The following is a 27,593-nucleotide window of genomic DNA, read 5'->3' as shown; positions in this document are numbered from 1 at the left end:
ATTGGCGCATGTTGTTTTTAAGCCCATGCATATCTCGTAATGGAATAAATCCCCGAAGGAAGCTTGCGTGGGTGGGGGCGGTTTCGCAGCCACTGACCCACCTTCCTCCTTGAGGCTGGAGCTCGGGTGACACGGATGTCCAATCCGGGTGATATAGCCGCTGCTAAGGCGTAGGCCCAACACTAGCCCCCATTTCCGTTGGATGCGCCCAGCCTTAGCTGCGACGCGTCTTAGGGTGTGTAGTACGCCATCCCAAGCGTGCACGCATCCACTGCTCGGCTCATCCGACTGCTTGCTGACAGGAAACCCAAACTCCGTTAAGACCTGCTGATATTCTGCCCGCCATGGAAAGTGCACGCTTACAAGACCCTGACGAACAGACTATGGCTGAAGAACATGACACCGATAAGGCCGAAGACCATGACTCCGACAAGGAGGAAGAAGAATCCAGTGAAGAAGAAAGTGAAGACGAAGAAGAGCAAGAAGAAGACGTAAAAGCCCAATTCGAACGAATCATCGCCGGCTTCAGGGACGGCAAGCTAGACATCAGCACCATCACCAGCAAGCCAGACGAATACAACTACCTCGACCAAAAGACAAACGACCACAACCCCCGGAACCTCCTGCACATGATCGCCGAAGCCGGCAAGGACACCACGCGCGCGCTGAAGCCGCTCGTCGAGCACCTCGTCAAGCACCACCGGCGGCTCATGGAAGAAAAGGACAACTCGGGCACCACGCCGCTCCAAGCCGCCATCATGGCCGGCATCGCCAAGCTCGTCGACTACATGTGCAACGCCTACGACGCCGAGGGCGACGTCGACGTCGTGCTCGCCCTGCAGGACTCGAAGAACAACAACTGCCTGCACAAGGCCATGCTCAGCAAGCACAAGTACGCCCGCAAGATCGCCCTCAAGCTCATCGAGCGCGTCCGCGACAGGGAGACCCTGCGGGCTCAGAACAACGACGGCAAGACTCCGCTCCACATCGCCGTCGAGTGGGACCGCTGCACTGAGTCGCAGATGGGCGTTGTACGTGCTCTGGTCGCCGCCTGTGACGCCGCGCTGGACGTCAACGTGGGGACCGATGTCGATCCGGCTCAGCTCTCGGTCTACCGCTACCACGAGAAGACGAGGAAAGAAGCGAAGAAGGCCGATGCCGCCAAAGAGAAGAAGGAGGAGCAGCGCAGCAGCCGGGAATCAGTCGAGGGGCCGACCAGCAGCCGTAACGCAAAGGAAAGCTCGAAAAGCGTGCCGGGAGGGGGGCCCAAATTAGCCCCAGACCAGTCCCGTGCAGCCCCGACAGACCAACTCAGTCGCTCCAAGGAACAACCGCCGAGCAGGTACAAGGACGCGCCGCGCGAGCGCCAGGAACTCCCTATGCGGGGTATCCAGCGGCAGCCGACGAGGATGGACATGAGCGCTCCGAGGAGTGCCCACCCGGACGGATCCAAGTTGGCTGGGAAAACGGCGGGTACGGTGTCGCCAGCTCTGCCCAAGGCACCGGGTGGCGCGGACACTAGTAGAAGGTCGTCCAAGAAGAAGGAAGCGGTGACGGAGGCCACGGCGAATGAGATCAGAGACTTCTTGAAGCTGCATTACATGGGGACGCGGGAGGACCACGAAAGCATTGTTTCGTTTCTCTACGGGCCAGTTCAAGGTAAGCGTCCGACAGTACAGAGAGTGGTGAGCAGGAGCTAACCGCCGCGGCAGAAAAGGAATTGTATTGGTCGTTGGCCGACGGACCGCCCGTCATTTCGCTGCAGAGGCTGGAGAGGATGAAGTACGTCAACTTCGAGGATACCCTCAAATACGTTTTGCTGCCCAGCGTCCGCGTGGCCAAGCCTCCGGCGGCGACATCCAAATTTCTTGCTAAACCTGCTGCCAAGGATGTGGGCAAAGGCCGAGACGACTACACGGTCATTTTCGATTGGCTCCGCCGCAAGGGCGTGAAGCGCATCTTCAATCTGTACATCGACGACCGCGAAGAGCCGTCCCACAGTGATGAGACGATTGAGAAGGCGCTTCAGGGGATCGAGGTGCTCAAGGTGTGGGACTGGCAGAGGTCTGATCTTAGCTCCGAGGTCATCGCCAAAGCTGCGCCCAACGTCAGTCAGGTCAACTTGTATTGGGGCGGGAACAATGCTGTTCTACGCAGCTGGAGCGAGTCCGAGGGTCTCAACCAGCTGAAGAAGCTTGACACGGTTGTGCTGTATGAGAACCAGGCGCGTATAGTCTGATCCTAAAGAGGTGCAGAAACTGACTGGTCTGCAGGGTTTGGAGACACGGGCGAGAGAGAAGAGAAATCTGGACGCATTCTCTGCAAGACTGAAGCACAACAGACGCCTACTCATCGAAAGCATCGAGAGCAAGCAATCCAAAGATGCAAAGGACCAAGAACGGCCCCCTCCGGCCATCAACGTCCAGATCGAGCGAGATGTGCTGCCTCTGAAGAAGGCGGAAGCGGGAGAAGGGGCGGCGGCCTCGCAAGAGCAACACAAAGACCAGCACAAGTGGCTAACATGCATGGACGACTTCGCAACATTCGTCCAAAACGTCGACCTGGACACTTCCCGCTTGAACGGTCTCGAGCCGAAGCCCATCACCGTCGCCCTCATCGACGACGGATTCGACATCAACGAACAGTCCGTAGTCGACAAGGTCGTCGGCGGCCGCAGCTTCCGCAACCAAAACAACCTCAACGCCCCATACTGGGCCACCAGCGGCTTCCACGGCACCGTCATGGCCAGCCTGATCTGCCGCGTCTGCCCCAAGGTCCAACTCTACGTCCTGCGCCTCGACGAGCACAGCGCTGGAGAGCAAGGGAAACGGCAAATCACAGCCAAAAGCGCCGAAAAGGTAACATCCAGCCACCCACGCCACCCCTCCCCCATACTAACACCCCCCACTCACAGGCCGTCCGCGCAGCCATCGACCGCGGCGTCGACATCATCTCCATGTCCTGGACCATCGAAAAAACCGTCGACAACGAACCGGACATCAAAAAGCTCGAGACCGCCCTCGACGAAGCCGCTAAAAAGAACATCCTCCTCTTCTGCTCGGCCAACGACCAGGGTACCGACGCCGACGAGAGCCACCCATCCGCGAACCCCGGACGCTTCAAGATCGGCGCCGCCACCGCGTGGGGCACAGCCTGGCGCTGGACGCGCGCCTCGCACGTCGACTTCATCTTCCCGGGCGACAAAGTCATCAAGGAGCGGCCGGGCAACGTGCCGGTCGAGAAGTGCAGCTTGGTCAGCGGATCGAGCGTCGCGACGGCGCTGGCGGCGGGGCTGGCGGCGCTGGTGCTGTATTGCGTGCAGTTTGCGGCGTTGCACTGCGTCGCGACGAACCAGCAGGCGAAGGTGGTGACGTTGGAGGATTTTCAGGCGATGAAGACGCGGGAGCGGATGGCGGAGGCGTTTCATGCGATTTATACGACGAAGGATAGCGATAATAAGTATATTGAGGTGTGGAATACGTTTGAGACGGCGCCGAGGGAGGGGGAGGGGAAGGAGAAGGATGTTAAGCGCGAGATTATCGTGGCGGTGGCGGATAAGTTGAAGGCGAGGAGGAAGTTAGTTTTTGGGGCGCAGAATCTGCTGTAGTGGATGGGCTCGACATGTACGAGTTAATGGATACCGCCTGTAGGTAAGAATGTACGAATTTTGTGAGAGCGATATGTGCCAGCCTTACTTGTAGGGTCGTACGAACCTATAGCTAGACATCACGGTAGAAACTTAGCGATTCCGAAGGTGTAGACAGTCGCAGTCGTGGGGTCTTACTGATCTAGAAATGATGCTACAGCTCTAAGCGCTTTCTAACAGCCAATCCATGGGTCTATGGGACGATCCGAGACATTGGGGGCCAAATACATGCCAGCCCCGCTCTTGTAGCTCGTAAGAAACACCACACCACGCATCTCCTGCGTTGTATCCACAACATCAAAGTTCAAAGTTCAAGCCGACAGGTATGGGTATCAGACTTGCTTCAGTTGTTGCAACTGGCGCTCGTCGCCTTTTGATGGTGGTGCTGCTTGTTGTGGAGGTTGTGATCAGGCTGAGCGTCCGGGCGAGCCCGGGAGTTGGAATCGGAAGCGAAGACACCCAGTCCAAGAATCTAGATGAACGCCACAGGCGTGTTTCAGCTATCGAACCTAAAAGCTCAGGAAAGGTCGAAAAGCTCCTCCCAATTCCAGTTGTTCGATCCACCGAGTCTGAATCCAAGCGTTCGGCACGTCCGTTCCAACACCACGCTTTGACCGGACCCCGTACAATTCGGCTAGTGCAATTACTTCCTGGAGGTCTAAACGACCCTCTTCGATGCAAGATTCTCCACATATCTCTGGACGAAAATCCTCAGTATGAGGCTGTTTCCTACGTTTGGGGTCAACGCACGACGACGTCTACCTCGCCAGTTTTGATAGTCGAGCCGGGCCACGGACACATTCGTGTGACAGACAACTGCAGCAGAGTGTTACGGATCTTACGCAACTACATTCGGAAAAGAACCCTGTGGATTGACGCAATCTGTATCAACCAGGACAACGATGCTACCGATGAACGGAATCACCAAGTCGGCCTCATGGGAGAAATCTACAAGCAAGCAGCATGCGTGCTTATATATCCGCGAGGTCCTAAAGATGATCTACACTGTGACTTCACTGGCTTGGAAGAGTCATTGAAAGTCAGACCAGATAACTGGGAAGCTCTGCATGTGCTACGCATGGAATGGTTTCGGCGCACTTGGGTCCTACAAGAAGCCTATCTCGCTCGCAAAGCCATAATCGTTCTCGACACTGGTCCGCAAAGAATCAACATATCTTTTGACAAATTCATATCCGAAAGCAGGAAAGGACTTCATCGTCTGTCGCTGAAGGACTCTTACTGGCCCGCCATACTGGACATTCGCCGAGAACTCATGGATCAGGTTGTGAGCAATAAGAGGAGCCTTCGCTCCAATCTCCTAGACTTACTCATTGCCACCAGAGACCTAGATGCGACAGACCCTCGTGACAAAATTTTTGCGCTCCTGGGTATCGCCTCCGATGGACATCATCCAGGATATACGATTGACTACTCTCAAACCACGGCACAAGTCTATGTCGCTTACGCACTCACTATGTTACGCCAAAGGTCAGATCTAAAATTCTTGAGCGCATGCAACGGTTCCCCACTCCTCGACCATTGCGAAGATCGCGACTATTGGGAGACAAAGCGCTTGCTACCGACATGGGTGCCCGATTGGAGGCGCCGTGTCTACAACAATACCATATGGGACCATTCATGCAGCACAGTCCGCGGTGGCTATATCGGCAGAGCGCGCGCGCAGCCGGCGGACATGATACATGATCTAAGGCTCCGCGTCAGAGGCTACATAATTGGAACGGTATACGGAGTGGGTCCTGTGCTACGGGGTTCCCGTATCGTTTCGCAAGTAGCGAAGTTCTTCTATAACGAGTCGACGACCATTCCACTACCGCCCCTTCGGCGTTCCAATCCCTTCTATGATCGTTTCCCCTGGCTTATTCTCTCAGAGAGAGCCCAACACACAGAGTGGCTGAAAGGCTTGGAAAGAGTGCAAAACGCAGAGTGGCTGAAAGGCTTGGACAGTTTGCTTCACGGACGCAAGGTATTCATGACAGACGATGGCTATTACGGTCTGGCGCCCTATCAGACTTCCGACGGCGATCTGTTATGCCAGTTAGGTGGTTGCCGGACGCCGGTACTGCTAAGAAGAGTTCCTGATTTTGTTCCAAATCCTGGCAATTGGTATATGCTCGTTGGGGAGTGTTATGTGCATGGAATCATGGACGGTGAGGAAGTGGGTCTCGATGAGATGGATGACTACGAAATAATTTAGCAAGGTTCAGAAAGTATGGACTTCGTTGATTGAATATAAGAAATGGTGAGGTCGCCAAGCGTCAATTAGCAGCTTCTGATGTCATGTATCTGCACATCTAGAAAGGTTTAGCGCGACATCCTCTCAACAGCGGGGTACTGGGTATAAGAGCTTCAGCCTTGCCCCTCCGAAACTTGCAACCTCTTTCCTCTGTACAATCGCCGGAGCCAACGTTCGGGGTTGCACGATGGTATGTATCCAAATCCTAACATATTCGTCTTGCAATGAAAATGACTGAAGCTCTGGTACTCGCCTGCTGATGGGTCTTTGAAAAGGTCGGTTGCCCATTCTGCTTCGATCTGCACGAACGTGTTGTGGAGTGGGATTTCACGACAGAGAAGATATGGAACGGGACATTATGTAATGATGTCTCAGCCAGTGCCGACCGGGGTTGTGAAGGCTGCATTTTGATTCGAAAGATCTTTAAGAAGCTGGCTCGCGTGGACATATCGGAAAACTCTGTTGCGGAAATCAGGTCTCCGATAAACGTACAAGGGCCCGCGATGTTCATTTTGTGGCCTGAAAACTCTCCAATTAAGACTTCTAAGAGATTTCAGCTCTTCCCTAGTAATGGTAAGAAAATCTACCCTGTTGCATGGCGATCGTACCCTAATTCCAAGCCGAAGATAGGAGCCTCTTCGATGGCAAAGCAAGCAAAATATCCGGAGACACTTCAGCTAATGAAGCGTTTGATACTGCTCGAGCATGGCTAGAGAATTGTGTGACGAACCACGCCCAATGCAAGACGTCAGACATGCTACCTAGGAGGGTTATTGACGTGGGCGAACTGGATACTGAGGACCTACCGAAGGTGATCGAGCCTTGCGAAACACAACACGGAAAGTATGCATGCCTGAGTTACTGCTGGGGGAGGGATCCGGAAGCAAATATCCGAACAACCAAAAATACGCTTTCCCAGCGAAAGTCCGGAATCGAATGGAAGGATATACCTGCAACCATCACCGACGCTATTCTGGCTTGCAGGAAGCTTGGTATACGTTTTCTCTGGGTTGATGCCCTGTGCATTATTCAAGATGATGTTCAAGACTGGGCTCTCGAATGCACGAACATGGCAGAAATATACTCGAACTCATATATCACACTTGCTGCGGTTGCAGCAGAAGATCCATCGCGTGGAATGTTCCAAATATCGCCCAATGAGCACGTTGGCGTTGATTTCAATGTGCGAATTCCGGGAACAGACGAGACGGCACAAATTTGCGCGCGTGAGGTTTTGGATCACATTTCAGAGACAGGCCTCCAGTGTACGAGAGCCTCGATGGTCCGGCCCCTGATGAAGCGAGCCTGGGTGCTCCAGGAGATGCTCCTATCACCAAGGATCCTTCGGTTCAACCCACACGAGCTCTCCTGGGAATGCTGCGAGATGGTGACTTGTGAATGCTCACACATGTTCGGCAAATCGGATACCTCTTTAACACGTCAGCTTTCGTCGTATGAACGCATCGTTCCGGATGAGAAGTACTTTCTCGAATGGCAAAATATCATTTGTTCATTCTCCTCTCGCGATCTCACATATGAAACCGACAGGCTCCCAGCAATCTCTGCAATCGCTCGTGAGTTCTCGTCGGTTGGTGGGAGATACTTCGCAGGAATCTGGGAGAAAAACCTTATTCGAGGCCTTCTTTGGAAATTCAATGGGGTTTGCTTCACCAAACGACGATTTGACGAGAGTGCGCCCAGTTGGTCATGGACCTCATCACCAACAGACATCACCTTCGTGTTTTACAGCAATTTAAGACTTCACGAGCGAGCCGAATTTCGAGATTTCTACTGCTCTCCGGCTACAGCAAACGAATTTGGCTCAATAAAAGGAGGCTCAATTACACTTTCGGGACACCTTACCCAAGTCTTGGTGACTTGCACCAAAGAGACATGGAGAAATATCGTGCATGTCAGACCGCCCCATCCTTCTCGGAAAGAGGTTGATACCACCCATCAGCGGCGAATGGATGCGGGCAGCCTGCGAGATGACAAGATCTTGTCAGACCCTTCTGCTGAAATGTATGCATTCCTCCTTGCTTCAAAATCGTCGAAAAGGGGCACATTGACAAGAAATTACTCCCTCATCTTGAGAAAAGTCTCAAGCGACGAGTATCCAATTTCGTACGAACGCCTTGGCCTTTTGAAAGAACTTTGTCCGCACGATGAGCCATCTTTTCAACTACATTGGGGATCGTTTGCCGGCACTACTGAAGAGACAATCACAGTTATCTAGTTCATCCGTTGTTGAAAATGAAATATCTTCACCTATGAGATATTCAAAGGAAAAGATTGTCCAGAACGGGTTTTACCAAGGTCGACCCACATTCTCTACAGACGAGCTTTCAATGAATGATCGAGGATCTCGCAAATCTTCAGCACTGAAAGAATGCAGATATGTGCCTGCCAAAGTTTATTATTCATTTCCGGGACTCTTCGCCGTATCTCCGTTGCTTTTCCTCAACATCATACACTTGTCAGCATGCTCTTTCTCTTAGCTTCAAACACTACCCAGCAATCTACTGCTTTTGTTTACTATATCGCTCATTCAGGATTCATGTATACAGTCAGGATGAAATTTTAGCCAACCCAAAGAAGCAGCAGTGCGCAATTCCAACCACCCGACGCTGTGTAACACAACTCTCGCCACACCTCCCCCCACTCCGCAGACTGTCTTACGGCCCCGCTTTCCCCTCCCACCTCGACCCCGCATCGCAGTAAGACCTACTTCGCTTACAGAACCCCAGCCCACGAGTATACTTAACCCATACGCGGCTCTAAATTCCCGTCGACGACCTACCCCTCCACCCAGTCTTTTCACCATCGCGCTAGACCCACCCGCCTACCCACCCCACCAAATACCCAAAGAAACAACAATGGCCCTCCCCACCCACCGTCTCGCCGGCAAAACCGCCATTGTCACCGGCGCATCCTCAGGCATCGGGCGGGCCATCGCTCTGCGCTACGCATCCGAGGGCGCGAAGGTGGTGTGCGCGGATCTCACGCCAAAGGCTCGAGGAGCGGCGGCAGGCGACGAGGAAGAGGAAACTGATACGCACGCGCTGATCGAGCAGCGCGGTGGGGAAGCTGCGTTCGTCGAGGCGGATGTTGGGGATGCGGGGCAGATGGAGAAGCTGGTGGAGGCGGCGGTGGCGAGGTTTGGGAGGGTGGATGTGTGAGTGCTGCTTTTTTCTCTCTGCTTTTGTCGATGGCGTTGCGGTGGTTGCGTTCTTGGTAGGTTTTGCCGCGGATGCTGATTGCTCGACCGCAGGATGGTGAACAACGCGGGAGTATCGCTCAGGACGAATCCGCCCAAGCCGCTGCACTTGACGGACGACAGCATCTGGGATGCCACGATGCGGGTCAATGCCAAAGGGGTGTTCCTGGGGTGCAAGCATGCAATAGCGCAGATGTTGAAGCAAGAGCCGCACGAATCGGGAGACCGGGGGTGGATCGTCAATATCTCGTCCATCATGGCGCTTGTTGGGGGATGGCGAATTCGTAAGCAAGAACCAAATCAGGCCTGGCTCTAATGTCTCATAAGGGATTCCGCTGACGATAAATGACCAATAGCTGCCTACTGTGCATCAAAGGGTGCGGTAACGGCTTTGACAAGGCAGGTGGCGCTGGAATATGCGGAACATCGTATCCATTGCAATGCCATCTGTCCCGGATGTAAGCGATTCTTGCTCGGTTACCTGATGTGGGCTTACTCTTTCGTAGATGTACAAACCCCGTTAATGCGTGAAGCAACTAAACACATGGACTCGTGGGACAAGGTTGAGAAGGCGCACCCTTTTGGCGGAGCAGGCTATCCGGAGGACATTGCGAAGATCGCAGTGATGCTGGCAAGTGATGATGCAAGTTGGATGACTGGCACAAGCATCCCGGTAGATGGTGGGTACACTGCGCAGTGATTTTCACGCAAATGCAGATTGAAGGGTGTTGAATGCACGCTTGGAGAACTGTCCCTTGAGATTGTCTCAGGTGACCTGCTAGACCGATATTCGGCTTTTGTAGGTAGTTGAAGTGGTTGTCCGGACGAAAATGTAGAATTGATAATCACACATTCGTGTTCGGAAGATAGCTTTGACGACGAGTGCCGGAACCTTCTGTCCCTCGAAGCGTTTACTATTCAAAATGCTATAGCGGCCGCTAGAGTCCCTTGTATCCGTGTAGTAGTAGATCGAGGCGTTGCGAAGCTGGTTGCTTCTAAAAGCCCAGCCTGGTCTGCGCACGTCTGCCCGACGACCCATCTAGAATTGGCGGAAGTGCGAGCTAGTGAGGCGGCAGAACAAATTCATACTGCTGGTATTAGAGCTGTCTCACGCCCACTCCTCTACCTTTCCAGAAGGACCCATCTCTGGCCGTGTCGTGACCACCTCTAGCAGGTTCGGCCCTCTGGGGAAGCAACCACCCCGCTAACTCGCCGAGGTGGACCCTTACGAGCTCCTCTACATAAGAAGATCTCCTCCCACCATCTCTCCATCTTCCCTTCACTCCCCTTTCTCACCTGACAACGACACCAGTTAGTAGGTTCCTTACCACCTACAGAGTCAAACAATTATCCGAGCTAATGCAACAACAATAGAAAACATGTCCTCCTCATACGCGGTTCCAGACTGGCTGGGAAAGCAATCTACGATCGGAGGCTTGAGAATGGACCTACCCCCACCTCCTGCCGATGGCGACCTTGGCTTCCAGCTCCCTCCCGCACCCACCACGTCGGCAGCAGCTATTGCGCTCATCAACTCGCTCCGCACCGGCGGCCTCCCCTCCTCAACGCACTATAACGACAAGCACAACGGTCTCCGCCAGAACTGCCTGGTACAAGCGGTGTTCAAGCTGCTTCTACAGTCCATGGACGTCTGGGCCTCGGATCAAGCCAACACGACCGCTACCTACGTAGTTGCCGGAAAAGAGATGCGGCGTCATCAGATATCTCCTTTGGGCATCGGTTTCCTCAACGCGGCCACCAGGGAGAGAGCATATCAGAGCTGGGAACGAGGACTCCTTCCAGAAGTCGCCACGCTCCCGGAGACCGCCGATGCCCTCATTCACGAAAAGGCCGCTTCTGGGACTATCATCGAGTGCACGCTCAACCACAGGACCAATTCCGGAAACTTATATCTCGTTTCTACGAAGAACCATCCCTCTCTGGGCCAGTCGTTCGACGTGCGCAAATTACAGCGCCTGGGCAGTGCTGGGATCGACGAGGCTAGGAAGCTGGTTGAGGACAAGAAGAAGCGGGAGGAGCACGAGAACAGGGGCGGTAAGGATCACGAGGTGGCCGTCTACATCACTCCCGGATCCGCTAATGTTTACATCTACGACCCTGCGTTCGAGATGGATGAGTGGCCGGTGCCGACACGGCTCCCCGAAGCGATGATGCTCAATCGGGTGAAGCAGCTCCTCTGCCACCTCAAGGACAAAAACGACAAGGCCCTGAAGAAGGCGAAGATCTTAATCGGTGGAGGTGGCAACGATGCTGACAATTGCCGCGCCATGGCAGTGGAGTGGATTGTGGGCGTGGTAGCACAGCAGTGGATGGGTCTAGATGGCCCGGAGGTGGCAGAGGGGCCTCCGATGTACTTTGGAGATGGATCCGACCAGCAGGAGCTGCGCTGGTAGAGTCTCAAGGAATCGGTAATTTAGGTTGAGCACCTACAGCTCTCGAGCGCGGCAAGGAGCTTGACGGAGAAGTCATATGCGTCCGGTGTGCGTTTGAGAGGCGTCAGGAAGGGACATTGATGGCTACTAGCTTGGCTGAGAGTAAAAGCGAATACACCGATCGACTTTTGCAGGCAGCTGACGCCATCGTTCAGACACGAATGTGGCTATCAATTCTACATTCTGTCTTTTAATTGCCTACGTACGAACATTATTGCTTGGAAAGTGACTCGCTCCCTCGCGCGTCCGATAATTGTAGCGGAGACGTTACACCGCTCCAGCATAGGAACCAAATGATACTCATGTTAAGTGCCAACCCTTCGCCGCATAGATTTTGTATGAACCTTGAAGGGTCAGCCTGTCTACCGATATATTCCCAGTGGTGATTTTCAAGATGACTTACCAACCCAATCGTTGAGATCGACATCGGAAAACCTTGCTGAAGAGTAACGAGCTTCCGTTTTGTCTGCTTCATGACTGTCTTTTGGTGCACAGCACTTGCTTTGCTTCGTGCCATCTTCCTTCGTGTCGGCATAGACGTTCAAGTTCGCCTGCGAGTCAACGATCAGGATTTCTACCTCTGGTTAATCTTAATGAAGTTCTTGAGACCGTGAGGCTCACTTACCACAGAATCCAGCTTGTTTCAGCCATGCTTCGTAGCTCGCAACCAGACTCGCGCCTGCAATACAGCCAAAGTACATTGACACATCCGACCTGAGGTCTTCAGGGAGCGGCTTCTTGGCGAGGATGTCAGAAACGGCAACTCTTCCGCCTGGCTTGAGCAGTCTGAACATTTCCTTGAACACCAACCCTTTTTCGGGCTCTGGTACGAGATTGATGACACAATTGGAGATGATGCAACCCGCGGTTCTAGACTGAATATCGATCGAGGTGATGGGCGATTTCACGAAAGAGACGTTGATCGCATTCTTCGCAGCCTTGATCTTGTTCGCACGTGCGAGCATGTCCTTTGACGTTAAGCAGGTCGCGCACAGTAAAGATATCACTTTATCTTACCTCGTTCATATCAACGCCAATCACAGCGCCGCCGTCACCTACTCTAGGAGCGGCGAGGAAAACATCGAAGCCGGCACCGCATCCAAGGTCGATGATGGTCTCACCCTGAAGCACCGGATCAGAGATCAGCAGCGTATATCTGAGACACCCCAACTGACCTCTTTCACGCTGGCTATCGCCAACGGGTTGCCGCAACTCAGGCCCAAGTTGGCATCTTCTGAAATACTCGCCAACTCCTCTTCGGAATACCCAAACGACTTGGCAACGGTCTTGCTGTAAGAGGCGTTCGTACTCTGTGATGCTGCAGTGTAATGCTTCCGGACCTGCTCGTAGATTTCGGAAGAGTCCATTATGGGTAGTGTTGGATTAGAAGGCCGGGAAAGTGTTTCGGATGGTGGTTGTCGGGAAGCTCAGTGGAGCTTATACGCAGCGGTTTCCGAAGGGTCCTAATAGATTTCTGTGAATTTTTCATTAGATTTTTGAGTTTCTTATCTTTCACGGGCTCGGCTTGCGTTAGCTGCAAACTGACTTTCTCGAAACGGAAATTTATCGGTTTGTCATCGCTCGTGGCAAATGCGCTACCCCACTATGCAGCGTAAGCTGGTCCCCGCATCTCGACACCCGCAACACGATCATAACCCGCTCACATACACCAACTGGAAGCCTACATCATGGCACCAGCAAACCCTGGGAAGAGTCTGACACAGAAATTCTCATCCAAACCGCCAGAGCACAAGGCTACACGACTACGAGAGAACCAGCGCCGCCATCGCGACAAAGTAAAGAATCGGATTACTGAACTGGAAGCTGCGCTAGCTTCCACACGGAGCCAGCTCCATGCTGCTCTCCAGCGTGGCAAAGAGCTTGATGCCGAGGTCACAAGACTCCGGCGTGCACTTGAGAGCCGCCAAGGAGGAATATCGTTGGCGTCGGAAAATGGCGCAACCACCTCGGAAATCATCAATGTTGCTAGCTCAGAGGGAAACGCCGAACACGCTGATGCAATCCAACACCTTTTAAGTGCGAGCCGAACAGCTGCCGAAGAAGGGTCTGACATTCTTGGAGGTGCTTCCAGCTGGTGTGGTTTGGGACTCTCAACTTCTATAATTGAACAGACTGGAGAAGATCCTGGACCCTGCAGTGAGAGATCTACTCGCGAAAGAGGCAACGCTATTGAGGAGGAAGTACCAGGCAATGACTGCCTTCACTTACCGCCAGCAACTCCCGGTGAATCAACGATGGATTGTCGCGCTGCATACGCCATCATTCATGAACAACGAGGGGAAGAAATCCCACCCGAGGTCCTAAAAGCATGGCTCAGGCCAGGTTTTCGCAGAGCAGTCGTCCGCGGGAGCGGATGTCGAGTACTTACTCAGAACTTGTTTGCCCTCGTCGACCGGATTTCTTGAATAGATCTTGGCCCTGCAAAGGTACGTCATTTGGAAGCCTTGTCTTGTTCCAAAAAAAATTTAATATCTGTTTATAGGCCTCCTAGTAATTTTTTACTTACAAAGAGAATGTTGAGTTCTCTTGTCTCCAGAGTCTGCAGGGAACCGACATCTTCTCCACATCCCCCTCGTGTTCCGCCACAACCGAATCACCAATCACGCTCCATCCTTTTCAAAGCCCTCGAAGTCAGACGCAATGCAACGCCGGCGCTCCGCTCAATTCGTCGGACGCATATCCCGCAACAAGAAGGCGCGGCCGGACCCCTGCCCCGATCCTGGCCGCACATCATCAGACGACCGCGAGCGAGGCGAGCGGGGCAGCCCGCTCCGCTCCACATTGGCCTGTCATTGACGCTGCAAAAGGAATGGCTGACGCGATAGCCCTCGCCGCCCGCTCAATCGGGTTGTTGCTTTTACGGACGAGAGAGATGATGTCGAACATGGGGTTTCGCGAAGTACAAGTAGCGCGCGCGGGCGATCTACCCGTCCGTCTTTTCTCTCCCCCCCTCCAACAGCCACTCGCTGTCCGTCCCGTCGTCTGCTGTACGACAGACGCCTTTGGCCCCCAAAAAGCGACGGCCGCAGCGACCACAAGCCCCGCTTTAGTCGCCTCCATCCGCAACGACGACCACGACCACCACAACCACCACCATGGCGCCCACCTGGCTCGCCCCCATCGTCGCAGGCGTCGTCGCGCACGCCGGCATCCAGCTCGTCGAGATCGACATGTTCCTGCCGTACATCGGAATGGCGCTCAGCGGTTTCTGGGCCGCCTGCCTCTACCTCAGCGTGCACGTCTTCGGCGCGACGATCGTCGAGGCGCTGGTGGAGATGCTGCGCTTTTCCGCCCTGGTCTCGCTTGGACTGACCGCCTCGATGCTGGTGTATCGCGGATTCTTCCACCGGCTACGACGGTTCCCCGGGCCGTGGCCGGCGAAGTTTACGAAGCTGTATGCGGTGTGGCTGTCGGCGCGGAAGGTGCAGTGGCATTTGGAGATGAAGAGGATGCATGAGGAGTATGGGGATGTGGTGCGGACGGGTGAGTCTTTCTTCTGCTGTTTTCTCGTTACACTGCACGAGCCCCACTTCGAAGCAAGAAACGTGAAAGGCAAGAGATGGGGAAAACAACCGAAGAGGCGGGCAAAAAGTACAAGAGCAAATTGAACATCCACTCTAACCCCCACCCCCACCCCCAGGCCCCCGCGAACTCTCCATCACCCGCGCCGAAGCCATCGCGCCCCTCGCCGCCTGCCGCAAATCCACCCTCTACGCCCTCTCGCACTGGAACGACGACCGGCTAGGCCTGATCGAGACGCGCTCCATCCGCGACCACCGGCTGCGGCGCAAGCCGTGGGACACGGCGCTGAACAGCAAAGCCCTCGCAAAATACGACCCATCCCTGCAATCGACCATCGGGCTCTTCCTCGACGCGATTTCGACGGCAAGCGAGGCGGGCCAGAAGCCGATCAACGTGACCGACTGGGTCGCGTACCTGGCGTACGACTTGATGGGCATGATCGGGTTCGGCCGCGACTTCGGCCAGTTGCGGGGAGGTGGGGTGGAGCATTGGGCGGTCAAGGCGCTCAGGGCGCAGCAGCTGTTTATTGGTGTGCTGAAGCCGATTCCGTGGTTGTTGAATTTTTTGGCGGCGATACCGGGCGCGGATGGGCCGGTGCAGCCGTTTGTTAAGTATTGCGCTGGGTTGGTGGCGGAGAAGAGGGAGGTGAGATCCCCCTCCCCCTTTCCATTTTTTTTTCTCTATTCTGGGGCAGGAGGGACGGGTGACGGGGCTGAAGTGCTCTGATATCGCCGGAGGAGAAGTTGGTGTGAAGCGGAAGGAAAAGCAAGACAACATCGTACTGACCTCCCACCTTCTCCCCTAGGCCATCGCCGCCGCCGACAAATCCGCCGCCCTATCCCAACCCTCCGACATCTGCACCTACATCCTCCAAGCCTACGAAGCCAAGAGCCCGAACGCCCCACGCACCCAAGCCGCCCTCGACGAAGACGGCCGCCTCATCGTCATAGCCGGAGCGTGAGTCCGCCTTCTCCCTCCCTTTATGCCCCCCTCCCCTCCTCCCCTCCCCCCGCCTCAACCAAACCTAATCTAACCAACCAAACAGCGACACAACCTCCAACACCCTCATCAACGCCCTCTACTACCTCTCCCGCCAGCCCCATCTCTGGCGCGCCCTCCAATCCGCCCTCACGCCCCTTTTCCCCGGCGGCCCCGACACCTTTTCCTACGCCCACCTCGCCGCCAACCTCGCCCAGGCGCCGCTGCTCGACGCCATCATCAACGAGACCATGCGCCTCAAGCCCGCGACCCCCGGTGGGAATCCGCGCGTCACGCCGCCCGAGGGATTGACGATAGTTTTAGAGGATGATGACGAAGGCGCGGACGAAGGAGGCGCCGGAGCGGGGACAGGAGGGGCAGCAGCACGCAAGCCGAGAGAACTCCACATCCCCGGCTCGACAGACGTCTACATGTCACCCTACGTCCTGCACCGGTCGCCGCGTTATTTCGTTGAGCCGGACGCGTTCGTGCCGGAGCGCTGGATCGCGGACCGCGCGCGCGGGGGGAGGCCGGAACTCATCAAGAAACAGGGTAGGGTGGATAATAACGGTGTGCTGGATGGGGGGCCGGCGTTCTTCCCGTTTCAGGTGGGCCAGTTTGCGTGCGCGGGGAAGGCGTTGGCGATGTGGGAGATGCGGAGCGTGTTGGCGCGGATGGCGTTGAGGTTTGATTTGGGGTATGAGAGGAAGGCGGGAGGGGAGGGAGAAGAGGGGGATGTGGAGGGGAGGAGGTTCGATGAGGGGATGAAGGATACGTTTACGATGACTTTGGGGCCGATGTGGTTGAGGTTTAAGGAGAGGGGGAGGTGGTGGGAGGAGGGGAGTGGGTGAAAAGGCAAGTCCAGGGAGGTAGAAAGACGAGGGGGAGAGGCCAGGGATGGAGGGAGAGAGATGGAAAGGCCGGAGGAGGCGACGGGGGGGATACGGAGGACCATTATGACAGATCGCTACGTGTTGCTTTTTAGACAACAGATTAACGTACACTATTTTTTTTGTTTCTCTCTGTACAAGAAACCAAAGACCTCGCTCGATGCGGAACGAAGTTGAGCGAAAGAAGCGGCACCACCACCCCCCAACAAACCCCGCAAACCACCCCCCATCCCCACCCATCGCCCGTCGTCAAAATAAGCAGCACCCAATAAGCAAGGCTACCATGCACGTGGCTAATGTGCCATGTGTCACCACACACGCGCCGCCGTACACGCCACACCCGGCCGCCACGCTACCCGCCGGGGGGGCCGATTCGATCGGGGTCCGGTCCCATCGCCGGGATCCCGCGGGGCAACACCCGAACTTCCTTCCGAACAAAGTAAGCGCTGGCGCCCGCCCATTAGTGTGTGGCTTGTTTTGCTCATAATTGACTTCAGTCCGTCCGTCCGTCCCGGCTGTAGCTTGTTGTTGTTGTGGTGGTTGGTGGGTGGCTGACGGGCTGTGTGTGTGTGTGTGTGGAGCGCGCATACATACGCGAGGGGGGATGATTTGCTGCAAGGGAAGCATGTCTCACATCCTCTTGCTTACAACGGCTAAATGGACAGCAAGGCTTGTCGTCGCGACGAGGCGAGAAAAATCTCCGAGTGGATGGAAATAGGCGCGCTGTGAGGGACGACGACCAACAGTGTTGTGGGAGGCGGGGCCGCAGTTGAGTTCTCCACATCGCTGGGTTCCCTCCTACATTACGATTGGACAAGTCTTCGGGTAGCGAGTAGCTGAAACGTAATGTTCGCGATCAAGTGATGGGAACGATTTTGAAGAAACCAAACACGGCGTGCGTGTGTATTTCTAATTAAAAATTGGTCGAATATAGTCTCTTTGGTACTCGGACGAGAACGCTGGAGAAAAGCCGCCGAACAATTGAAACAAAACGAGCCGAAAACTTTATGCAATGATGTGCTTTGAAGAACCCAGATGACTAGAACGCTGAATATGTATACGCACAGGTTCAAACGATGAAAAAAAGATAGCCGCCCAATATGTATACGCACAGGTTCAAAACGATGAAAAACAGATAGCCGCCCAATCCGATATCTTGGGTAGTCCTCCGCCCAACCGTCCATGCTCCCTGCCGGGAGACGATCCAAATAAAACTCCAAGAAATGCAATACATACAAGACAATAAAAAACACAAAGCAAATGACAATCTAGAGAGTGTATGCAGACGAAAATGAAAGCCCGTTTCTAGGGGCAAGCGAGCGAAGCAGAACTGTTTTCAACAGAAAGGCTAAGCCTATAATAGAGCAAACGGCGACGCAAATAGACTTGCTGCTGGTTGAATAACCTATGGTATAAGGTAAATGCACAATGTCTTGTCGTTGAAGATGATGTGCTCGACCGTTGCTCGTGGAAAATAAATTACTTTTGGTGCGTTGCGTAAAATTCATAGACGTGTTTTTTCGGGTTTGATGGTCCAGGATCAGCCAGTGGTGTGACATCCAGATGGAATCCGGGTTGTAGGTCCAGAAGGAAGAGATCAGGGGGGAAAGGGTCCTAGTCAAACGGGAGTGTTGACGGCTTCCGGCCAGGGAAACAGGTGTACTACAGGTTAAAAGATCCAGGAAGTAGGCCAGAGTAACGGAAAGACGGGGTGGAAGGGAGAGTTTAAATAGGCCATGGATGTGGTCCACCGGATGTAGAGACCGTTCTAGACTCCACCAAGGATATCCCCTTGGCAGAGTGCGAAACAACGGCTCTTGTCCTTATTAACTGGATCCGGCACGATCCGGATGTCCCGGGGCTCCACCGGAGTTATGCAAGTCATTTGCGCCGTCGTGCCAAGGATCTAGAGCAAGCGTTCGGACTGGTCTTTGGTGGTTCGACGACGCGTGCGGGAAGGCCCGTCGTCCGCAAGGCGGGAAGAGCATAGGGATCTGCGGACTAGCGGGAAGATGAAAAGTATACGCTCGGACACGAGTGAAGTAGAGTCGGCTTTCCAGGCCAGATAAAGCACAAGCTTTACCCCCACAGGCAAGACACCCCACGGCCAAGGCTACGCAACGACTCTCGCCAACGGTGGTTGTCAAGCGAGTTCCTCAATGCGGTCAGACACACGGCAATCCCTCTGGTCTCCGGCGTAGGGAGGGGCAGGCAAAGCACGCGGAAGGGTAGGCACACTCGGATCAGCAAAGGTGAATAGGGTCCTCCTGCGGCTCTTGCCAAAGGCGTACTGGGCCAGGAGGAACCAGTCATCCGTCTTGGTCCACCAGCGCGACTTGGATTCCAGCACGTGGAGGAGGTCCGGGTCTATAATGTCCAGGCCGCCGAAGCGCTTGAAGACGGGCCAGCTAAGGTCCTCGACGACATACTTGACTCTGGGGTACTCGTAGGTACCGTATTCGCTCGAGTCGACGAGCTCGCGCGTCTCGCGGCGCACAATGGCGGTGACGCCAAGGAAGCAGGCGTTCTTGCGCACCTCGAGCACGCCGCACACCTGGGGCGGCTGGTAGCGGACGAGGGCCTGCGAGTGCTTCTGGCGGCGCTGGCGGGTTGGGCTGCTCGGTGGAGGCGGCAGCGGGCCTTGGGCGAGGGGCAGCGTGGAGTCGCGCTGCTCCCAGGAGCTGTGGAAAATCAGTCAAGGCGAGGCGACCAATGGGGGGCTGGGGAGGCAGGACGGACCTCGAACTGTCAATGGAGAGAGAATCCATTTAGAGAAGGACGCCTCGGAGCAGCGCAGGCGATCTCGCAAAAGATGATTCAGACGTGGAGCTGGGTGCACCTTGGGAGAGCATGGGAGAGGAGGGACGGAGGCGTTTTTGGAGAAAGCCCATGGCCTAGGGACTGCACTTCTGCTGCACTTGAGGCTTGGAGTTGCTGTATCCGTCAGTCCGGAGAGACCTCCGACACGGCCGGCTTCCCGTTGATGCCCCACGGACTGGCGAGCAATCTCGCCAGGGAGGTGATGCCCAAGCGGCACGACTCGCCCGCATCCGCGGCGAGTCAGCCTCTGTCGCTCGCTGCCGCATGGGGCTCAAGATGTGCGTGAGGCTCGTTTTCTTGCTCGGGCGCTCGTTATCCGCGGCAGCTGATCCGAGACGGCGCACCTCGCCATATGAAGAGGCGTGCCCCTTGGGCGTTCTGCGGATGCGACTGGTCACCGCGCGCCATGGTGTACCGGCCGGCGGCGCCGATCCGACCGCATGGCGCGCGCCGACATCCGCGGGCAGGATGCGACGCCCCGGCGGTTGTGAAACGCCACTCTCCTATCTCAGGCGGGTGGCGAGTCGAGCAGGCGGTCGTCACGATCGGTCAGGGCGCGTTCGGGGTATGCCGGCGTGCGTCATGTGAGGAAAGGGGCCCGCGATTGGCATGAATCGGCGGTCGTTGCGGTATGCGACGGCCTGACGCCATCAAGAGCCGACGACGCGATGCCCCGCCCGTGCCTCTAGCCGCTCGTCTCGCTTTCCCCACGCTTGCTGCTGCCAGAATCCTGCAGCTTGCGCGCCCCTTGCGCCCGCCTGGCTGCACGCGGCTGGCTCTTCTGAGCAGCGGCAAAACGAGAGGCAGCGGCGCTGAGTAATGCGCGCGCGCGGGCCCGCAGCCAGTAGCACGACTCGGAGGGGAGCGCCCCTGCGCTGATCGCGCGCCAGGGCTGGGCTGCTAATCTGCGTTTAATACCTCTGCCCTGCCCTGGCCCACGCCGCACCGCGAAAGCTTCAAGCAAGAAGCAGCAGGACAGCTCGCGTGCCCCGAGACGAGTGCCCAAGAGGCTCAAGGCTGCGGCTTACCTTTCGCCCTCCCCCGCCTCCCCGCCTGACCCACTGTGTTGCTGCTCGCCATGCCTTTCGCGACCCTCTTCAAGGACAAGTCGTCCTCCAAGAACCAAGACCCCGACAATGGCATGACCCGCCAGCGCCAGACGGCCCTGGCTGTCATCGACGCCTTCAACCGCATCGACACCACGACCGTGTGGAAGCTGCGCGACCGCAGCTGCTGGCGTGAGATCTACCCCAAGTCGCTGGGTGCCATGCCGCAGGACAACGCCGCCTGCCAGCAGGCCCTCAACATGCTGGCCAACACCTTCAAGGAGATGCACATGTCGGTGCACGAGATCATCGAGGACATCCCTGCCCGCAAAGTGTGCCTCTGGATCATCGCCACCGGCCGCACCGTCTCCGGGCCCTTCACCAACGAGTACGTCTGGAGCCTGGAGTTCGACGAGACGGGCAGCCAGATCATCCGCTGGAAGGAGTTCGCCGACGCCATCTCCACCAAGAACCTGTTCCCCGAGCTGATGGCCGCCCACACGGGCAACGACACGGCCTCGCAGAACGACTCGTCCTCGATCCGCAGCGGCGGCACCTCCGTCGGCCGCAACACCGCCAGCACCAACCCCATCCACGACGGCCTGCCCACCCGCGCCGACAGCATGGTCTCGACCGCCTCGCGCGCCTCCTCCAACGTCTCGTCCCCGGGCCTGTCGCACGTCTCGTCCTCGCAGCACAGCCAGCAGCCGCTGTACCAGCCCCAAGCCCAGCACGTCATGGCCAGCAGCCCGCTGCAACAGCAACATCCGAGCCTGGACGGCCCGCTGCCGCCCACCCCGCCAGGACAGCAACAGAACTCCGGCTCCAAGCCCACCACCCCGCGCCCCAACTCGCAATTACCACCCACCCGTTCGCTGCGGGGCGTGCCGACCGAGATCCAGGGCAACGGTCGGACCCTGGGTACCTTGCGCTGATTGGTGGGGAGCCGGAGGAGGAGATCCCCGAAGCGGATATCGTGTGTATAGCCCGGAAGCGACGTGCATATCCCCAAAGTTTGTTTCGTGGTAGGCCCCACACTCCCCCATTTGGATAGCCCGACCGGGGTTGAATAATGAGCGGTAGCGTATTTTGTATTCTTTCTCACGAGGCGGTACCGAGGCAACAATCATTTTCCACGGCGTAGAGAGAGGACCAAAGAAAAAAAAGTTTCGGGCCGTTGCGTGGCGTGTGAGGTCGTCTTTTTTATTTTCCATATTATCCGGTTTTTCTTTCCCTTTTTCCAAAACACCCATTTATTGTTTCTCTCTCGCAGGCCGGGGTTGGGAGTCGGAGTCTTCCTTCTTTTCCTTTTTCTCAGGGGTGGAGTTTGTATAACGCGGGCTGGGCTCTGACATTGTTTCTCTGCTCCTACTACGCCTCCTCTTTCTCTCGCTGGGTTTACCCTCGCCTTTCCTTTTTGCGAGCGCCACAATTCCCCCTTTTTCTTTTCTCACACCACACACACACACTCCAAAAACAGAACCCACTTACATGAGCTTTGCATGTCTGAGATACCCAACGGCCGGGGGGAAAACATATATAAGGGAAAGCCAGAATCCACGTAATGACAAATCGTAGAATATTTCTTTGTGTTCTTTTCCATCTGTCCTCGTTCGTTTCACGACATGCGGCTGCGGCCATTCGGTACTGATTCCACCGGGAAGCTTCGTGCGAGGGGCAAGGCCAAGGCTGTCATCGTCTCTCTCTCTCTCTTCCTTCCATGTCGATCAGCCCTAGGGATCAGCAAAACAAGCAGAAAGAGGAAAGAGTAAAAAGAACGAGCTGAAAAAAGTAAAAAAGGAAGATCGCAAAAGCCTCCTGACAAACGGTACACTTTCGGCTCCACCAAAGCCTTTTTATCATGACGCCTGTGGTTGGCCTGATGATCTCCACAAGACATGGATGATCGTTCCCCGAAGAGAGTGAGGCTGCATAGAGGAGCGAGGCTGCGGGGGGGCGGAGGGAATGGGAAAGTCAAATCAGAAAGAAAAAAAAGCGAGCGAGCTTAAGGGGACCGTTGCTTCGCGGCTACTGAATTAGCGTTGCCAGGCGAAGCTGGGCATTGGGCCGGAGTGATCCACGAGGGATGTGATGCGAATCCTTCTCGCTTACGAGCTTCGATCCGGTCGTTCGTTCGTTCGCCCGCCTTGTTTTGCTTCTTCTTCTTTTTCGATCCGATCTTACCGCGGGGGCCGGCTATCAGTAGTTTGGCGCTTCAGATGTAGGTTTTGTTTTTTTTTCCGTTATCTGCGGCTGAAACGGGTGCCTTGCAGTATCGTCTCTCTTTCCTTTTTGGCCAGGGGGCGCGGGCCGGGCTTGATCAGACGGCAGGGAACGGACGGACGTACCGCATTCTTCGACCAACGACAACATCCATCCATCAATCCATCGAAAAGCTGGGCAGCAGCAGCGTGCGCGCCCTTATCTAGCTGTCGGTAGTGCGGCGTAGAGGCAGGGCGATGATGAATGATGATGCGGACGAGAGGTGGTGGACGAATTAGAGCCGGGCGTTCCGCATCGCGCCGCGCCGTCGACGTGCCGTGCCTCCCGGGATCGTGTGTGGCCGGCCTGACCGCTCTGTTTTTGTATGGGAGAGCCTACGTGGCGGCGCGCCTTGGGGGAACTAGTACTGCAAAGAATCGGACTAGCGGAAGCTGGAATGTAGGAGGTGGATGGCCGTGCTGAAGGAATGGATGGAGGGAGCTCGAGAGTCTTTCTATTGTTTGGGAGTGGAGTGCACGCTGTCGCTTCGTTCGGGCTGCTCGGCAAGCTGTCGCTGAGTTGTTCTTGTTCTGCGAGCTAGTGGTAGTGTGCATGCGCTACTACATGCGGTGCGTCCTGATCGGTTTCCGCACTCTGGGCAGTGCCAAATGGCCTCCAGGCATCCGGAAGAACTTCGAACGACTTCAGTTTTCCTACTCGTTCGCTAGGCACGGTGATAATATCGTGGATGCTTGTGCCGGGTTAGATTCTCGGACAACTGGCGCTGCTGTGGAGGGGAATCCTGCTGGCGCGGACTACTCACATTTCAGGAGCACTCCGGACTGCATGTAAGCCTGGGGCTGCGGCCTTCATAGACCTTGGCAAAGTTGTCCAACAGGTGGCAGCCAGCTGTGATATCATCGTTGGTGCAAGTTTGGTCGTGAATCGGGAGTATCTGATACACAGAGCTGGCGTCACTGGGCTTCCGCGTGCTCATATCTATTAACAGAGATGCATCTATATTTCAATATTTCAACACTCCATCGCGAACCGAGAAACAGCTGCTCTTGAATCGCATACTTTCTTCGACGGCGAATGTGGCCACTGCGTAAGTTGACAAGCGCAGGGAATGTGTGCTGATCAAACTTCCGCACTCGACCAATTCCTCGCTGCTCCGGAACTCAGCGAGGACATCACCCGCAGGTAACAACAAGCGATGCTCCGACGTGCCAAAGCCATCGCCAGGAAAGCATACCACACACATTTCCCAGACTTCTCCATCATTGCAGCCATGCAAGGGGCATGTACGTCGTCCATAACACCTCGGCCTATGCCCCGCTCTTCAGAGCGGCACAGCAGCAGCCTTCTAGACTGCACACCCCCCCGTCACCGCAAGAACCACGCCAACGCAACCCCCCCGACTTTTTTTCCCCACATGCTCGTTTCCCCCTCTCCCCTCAACGAAACCTTACCCTTGAAGGGAAAAAGGCGAACTTTCCCCAAACAAGAGCCCCTAAGAATGCAACTTCGAACGTAGTGAGCCAGGGGACCATGTCCGATGTAGTTACGTGCAGCCTTGAAGTGGTAAGGTGGTGAGCAAGGCCGGACTCGGCCGAGTGACGGCCCGTGTGTTGCAGCAGGGCTGGCCACGCGCAGAACGCACGCTCCAAAAAAGAACACAAAAAAAGCTGCACACATGCAACCGGGGTTGGCGAGAAAGGGGGGGAGCGCGGGCGGTTTGTCATGGGTTTTTTCGCCAATCTGCGGTAAGGACTGATTGCAGGACTGTGTGCTCGTATAACGGGACGAAGCATATCTGTTTTTTTCTCTTTGCTAATCTCGTCACCAGATATGTGGCCCCGGATGGGTGGAGACCATCAGAGGTAGAGAGAGACAGACCTTCATGGGCCCGAGGTTAAGCGGCGCGAGCTATTACTGGCATCACGTCTGGCCCCCCTTCCCCTCCCTCACCGCTTTCAGAGTTCCCATCCGCCAAGGCACCGTACGGCTGAACACCATCAGATGCCGGCAACCGGGAATAACACATGTTGTATTGTAATCAGTAGCCGAGGGTGTACCGGAGTTACACATGTCCGATTTCTCCGGCGGCTAACTGAGCCTCTTAGGGCGGCCATAACCTCCCGCGAGTATGCTCGAGTGGCCTCTCATCAGACCGCCTGTCACTAATGGGTCTAGAAGCACGAAAGAACTCGAGGATGCGTATCCGCGCGTTCTGAACGGTGGACATAGTTGATCTTAGGTACGTCGGCTTAATTCCCGCAGCCGGGCCGATGTCTCTACTCAACGTCAAAGTGGTTTGTCCATGCGTAGAAGAAAATTCCAGAAGCACTGTCAGACTCTAATGAAGCGGTCAGACTGCTAGGAAAACGCCGTGACTGGTCATGAGGATCTGCAATGGTCCGGAGCCGCATGTCCTCGTGAGCTGAAGAGTAATAGTAAGGACGAGAACCAAAAAGTTCGTTGATGTATAACTTTTCCTGTGGACATAACAATTGATAACTCCCAGCACCGGACCCGCGTAACTCATTCGTCTTGCTCAAAGTCTCTTCTCGCACCCTCGGCGATAGCGTCGTCGGATAGTACTCTCCAACCCAACATGGCCATTCCCTTAGCGCACTTGATTGCGGCGGCATGTGCTTCGTCCGTGCCAGCGGCGGCCGCGAAGCCCGGGTGGTGCCCGACAACGTTCTCGGGAGCCGGAATACCAAAGGCGCCATGGAAGCTTGGCACGGTGTATGAGACATTGCCTGAACGAAATTAAAGTCAGCATCCTGTGACTGAAGGAGCATTAAGATTTTATACGAGCACGTCAAAATTGGAAGGTAAAGCGGCTTGTGGGAGCCCAAATAAGACCACCATGACGAAAGAAGAGGGTGAGAAGATGGAGAAGATGGACAGAGAAAATTCAAAATCACGCTGGACAGGAGCTGGTGAGTCACAAAAATGCAAGACATACCCATATCGGTCGACGCAGTAGCAGGCTCATCCTCGTACACGATGATCTTCTCGCCCAACGCCGCCATGTCGTCGACGTACGTCCGACATAAGGTCATGTTGGCACGCAGATCTTTGTACATCGGGCCCCTGGTAAAGTTAGAAATTAAACTCCACGGGCCGAAGGAAAACTGCGGGCCGACTCACTCAACAATGTTAACCTTGCAGCCCGTGGCCGCCGCGGCCGCGTGGAAGCAGGCATCGACGCGTTCGCGCAGGGCGTTCGCGGCCTTGACCTTGGGGGCGCGCACGTTCCAGGCCATGCGGGTGTACTGGGGAATGACGTTGGGCACGCGGCCGCCGTCCTCGATGACGCCGTGGACGCGCTCGTCCGGGCGGATCTGCTGGCGCAGCATCGAGACGTTGGTGTAGGCGGCGACGGCGGCGTCGAGGGCGTTGATGCCGTCCCACGGCTGCGCGCCGGCGTGGGCGGTGCGCCCCGTGAACTCGACGCGGAACTTGTGGCTGCAGATGAGCTTGAAGCCCGCCAGCCCCGACGCGCCCGGGATCTTGGCCATGTGCCCGGCCACTGGGTGCGCCATGATGGCGGCGGCTGTGGACGCCGGGATGGCGCCCGCCTCGAGCAGCTTGATCTTGCCGCCGCCGCCCTCCTCGGCCGGCGTGCCCAGGATGCGGATCCGCCCGTCGAAGCCCAGCGCCTGCTGCGCCTTGGCGGCGCCCAGGAAGGCGGCGATGGACGCGGTTGCGATCAGGTTGTGGCCGCACGAGTGGCCGATGCCCGGCAGCGCGTCGTACTCGGCGCAGTAGACGATCTCGCGCGCGCCGGCGGCGGTGCTGCCGATGGACGCTTCAAAGGCGGTCTCGAGACCGTAGGCATGGCGCGTCACGGAGAAACCCTGGCTCTCAAGGAAGGTGCACAGCGCGTCGTGGGCGTGGACTTCCTCGTATGCCGTCTCCGGATGGTCATGGATGTCCTTGTTCAGGGCGCGGAGAGCATCGCCGGCGGCATCGATTGCCGCATTCACCGTCCGGCGGACTTCTTCGACATTGGACGAAACCTGGACGGAGAGCTTGACCTGGGTCATGGTTGGAGATCGAAAATTGGCCAGCCTCTAGCTACCGGCATCGTGCCGCCTTATTGTATCCCTTTTATTGCACCATGCTGCCGACTGCACGCTGGCCAAGTGGACCTCCGGAATGGTGCCAGCAGTAAGCTGGGGTCAGGGGCCAGTAGCCGGCGATGGATGGTGCTTGCGATGGGTTGAGGTCGTCGGCTTGCGTGCGATTGGAGGGTGTTGAAGAATTGCCGAGCAGCTTTCTGCAGGTGCGCTGCTCACCACCCGACCGTCAGGCCGACCGGCTCTGGGCCTGCGCCGCACCCAAGCCGCATCCGCAGTTGCGCCGCCACGCCCAAGACGACCACAAACTCTGCTGGTCCCCAGCAGGCCCTTTGGCCCCTTTTATTTCGCTCGTGATATGACACCCCGCGGCGGCTGCCCCGGAAAACGCTCGCTCTGGGAACGCATGGACAGGGCTGTTTTCAGCTCCCCATGGAGACGGGTGCGCGA

At 56.1% G+C, this 27,593-nt stretch overlaps 8 protein-coding genes across 8 annotated transcripts; 5 read left to right on the top strand and 3 right to left on the bottom strand.

The window, feature by feature from the left end:
- Window positions 1–383: 383 nt before the first annotated feature.
- LTHEOB_4667 (uncharacterized protein) lies at window positions 384–3,607 on the top strand (the record flags this gene model as incomplete). The annotated part of the gene is made up of 4 exons (XM_035513726.1): window positions 384–1,659; window positions 1,713–2,211; window positions 2,342–2,858; window positions 2,915–3,607. 4 exons carry the CDS (start codon window positions 384–386, stop codon window positions 3,605–3,607), a joined length of 2,985 nt encoding a protein of 994 aa, XP_035374716.1.
- Window positions 3,608–8,776: 5,169 nt separating this feature from the next.
- LTHEOB_4666 (Short-chain dehydrogenase/reductase SDR) lies at window positions 8,777–9,817 on the top strand (the record flags this gene model as incomplete). Its single annotated transcript, XM_035513725.1, has 4 exons — window positions 8,777–9,075; window positions 9,172–9,401; window positions 9,474–9,575; window positions 9,624–9,817. 4 exons carry the CDS (start codon window positions 8,777–8,779, stop codon window positions 9,815–9,817), a joined length of 825 nt encoding a protein of 274 aa, XP_035374715.1.
- Window positions 9,818–10,496: 679 nt separating this feature from the next.
- Window positions 10,497–11,531, top strand: LTHEOB_4665 (uncharacterized protein; the record flags this gene model as incomplete). Its single annotated transcript, XM_035513724.1, has 1 exon — window positions 10,497–11,531. The coding sequence occupies one exon, from the start codon at window positions 10,497–10,499 to the stop codon at window positions 11,529–11,531; it is 1,035 nt and encodes a 344-aa protein (XP_035374714.1).
- Window positions 11,532–11,870: 339 nt separating this feature from the next.
- Window positions 11,871–12,937, bottom strand: LTHEOB_4664 (Methyltransferase type 11; the record flags this gene model as incomplete). The annotated part of the gene is made up of 5 exons (XM_035513723.1): window positions 11,871–11,914; window positions 11,974–12,144; window positions 12,196–12,538; window positions 12,588–12,692; window positions 12,746–12,937. The coding sequence occupies 5 exons, from the start codon at window positions 12,935–12,937 to the stop codon at window positions 11,871–11,873; spliced, it is 855 nt and encodes a 284-aa protein (XP_035374713.1).
- Window positions 12,938–14,686: 1,749 nt separating this feature from the next.
- On the top strand, window positions 14,687–16,942 carry LTHEOB_4663 (Glycoside hydrolase protein; the record flags this gene model as incomplete). The annotated part of the gene is made up of 4 exons (XM_035513722.1): window positions 14,687–15,074; window positions 15,232–15,758; window positions 15,919–16,070; window positions 16,159–16,942. The coding sequence occupies 4 exons, from the start codon at window positions 14,687–14,689 to the stop codon at window positions 16,940–16,942; spliced, it is 1,851 nt and encodes a 616-aa protein (XP_035374712.1).
- A 2,182-nt stretch (window positions 16,943–19,124) lies between these two features.
- Window positions 19,125–19,749, bottom strand: LTHEOB_4662 (uncharacterized protein; the record flags this gene model as incomplete). Its single annotated transcript, XM_035513721.1, has 2 exons — window positions 19,125–19,662; window positions 19,721–19,749. 2 exons carry the CDS (start codon window positions 19,747–19,749, stop codon window positions 19,125–19,127), a joined length of 567 nt encoding a protein of 188 aa, XP_035374711.1.
- Window positions 19,750–20,879: 1,130 nt separating this feature from the next.
- On the top strand, window positions 20,880–21,782 carry LTHEOB_4661 (Cytochrome p450; the record flags this gene model as incomplete). The annotated part of the gene is made up of 1 exon (XM_035513720.1): window positions 20,880–21,782. The coding sequence occupies one exon, from the start codon at window positions 20,880–20,882 to the stop codon at window positions 21,780–21,782; it is 903 nt and encodes a 300-aa protein (XP_035374710.1).
- Window positions 21,783–25,593: 3,811 nt separating this feature from the next.
- On the bottom strand, window positions 25,594–27,110 carry LTHEOB_4660 (Peptidase M20; the record flags this gene model as incomplete). Its single annotated transcript, XM_035513719.1, has 3 exons — window positions 25,594–25,817; window positions 26,027–26,154; window positions 26,212–27,110. 3 exons carry the CDS (start codon window positions 27,108–27,110, stop codon window positions 25,594–25,596), a joined length of 1,251 nt encoding a protein of 416 aa, XP_035374709.1.
- Between the last annotated feature and the right edge of the window lie 483 nt (window positions 27,111–27,593).

The sequence above is a fragment of the Lasiodiplodia theobromae genome (assembly GCF_012971845.1).
Source record: "Lasiodiplodia theobromae strain AM2As chromosome Unknown scaffold_12, whole genome shotgun sequence".
Lineage (NCBI taxonomy): Eukaryota > Fungi > Ascomycota > Dothideomycetes > Botryosphaeriales > Botryosphaeriaceae > Lasiodiplodia > Lasiodiplodia theobromae.
The sequence above is the reverse complement of the archived record's forward strand: the minus strand, read 5'-3'. Positions and strand labels throughout refer to the sequence as shown.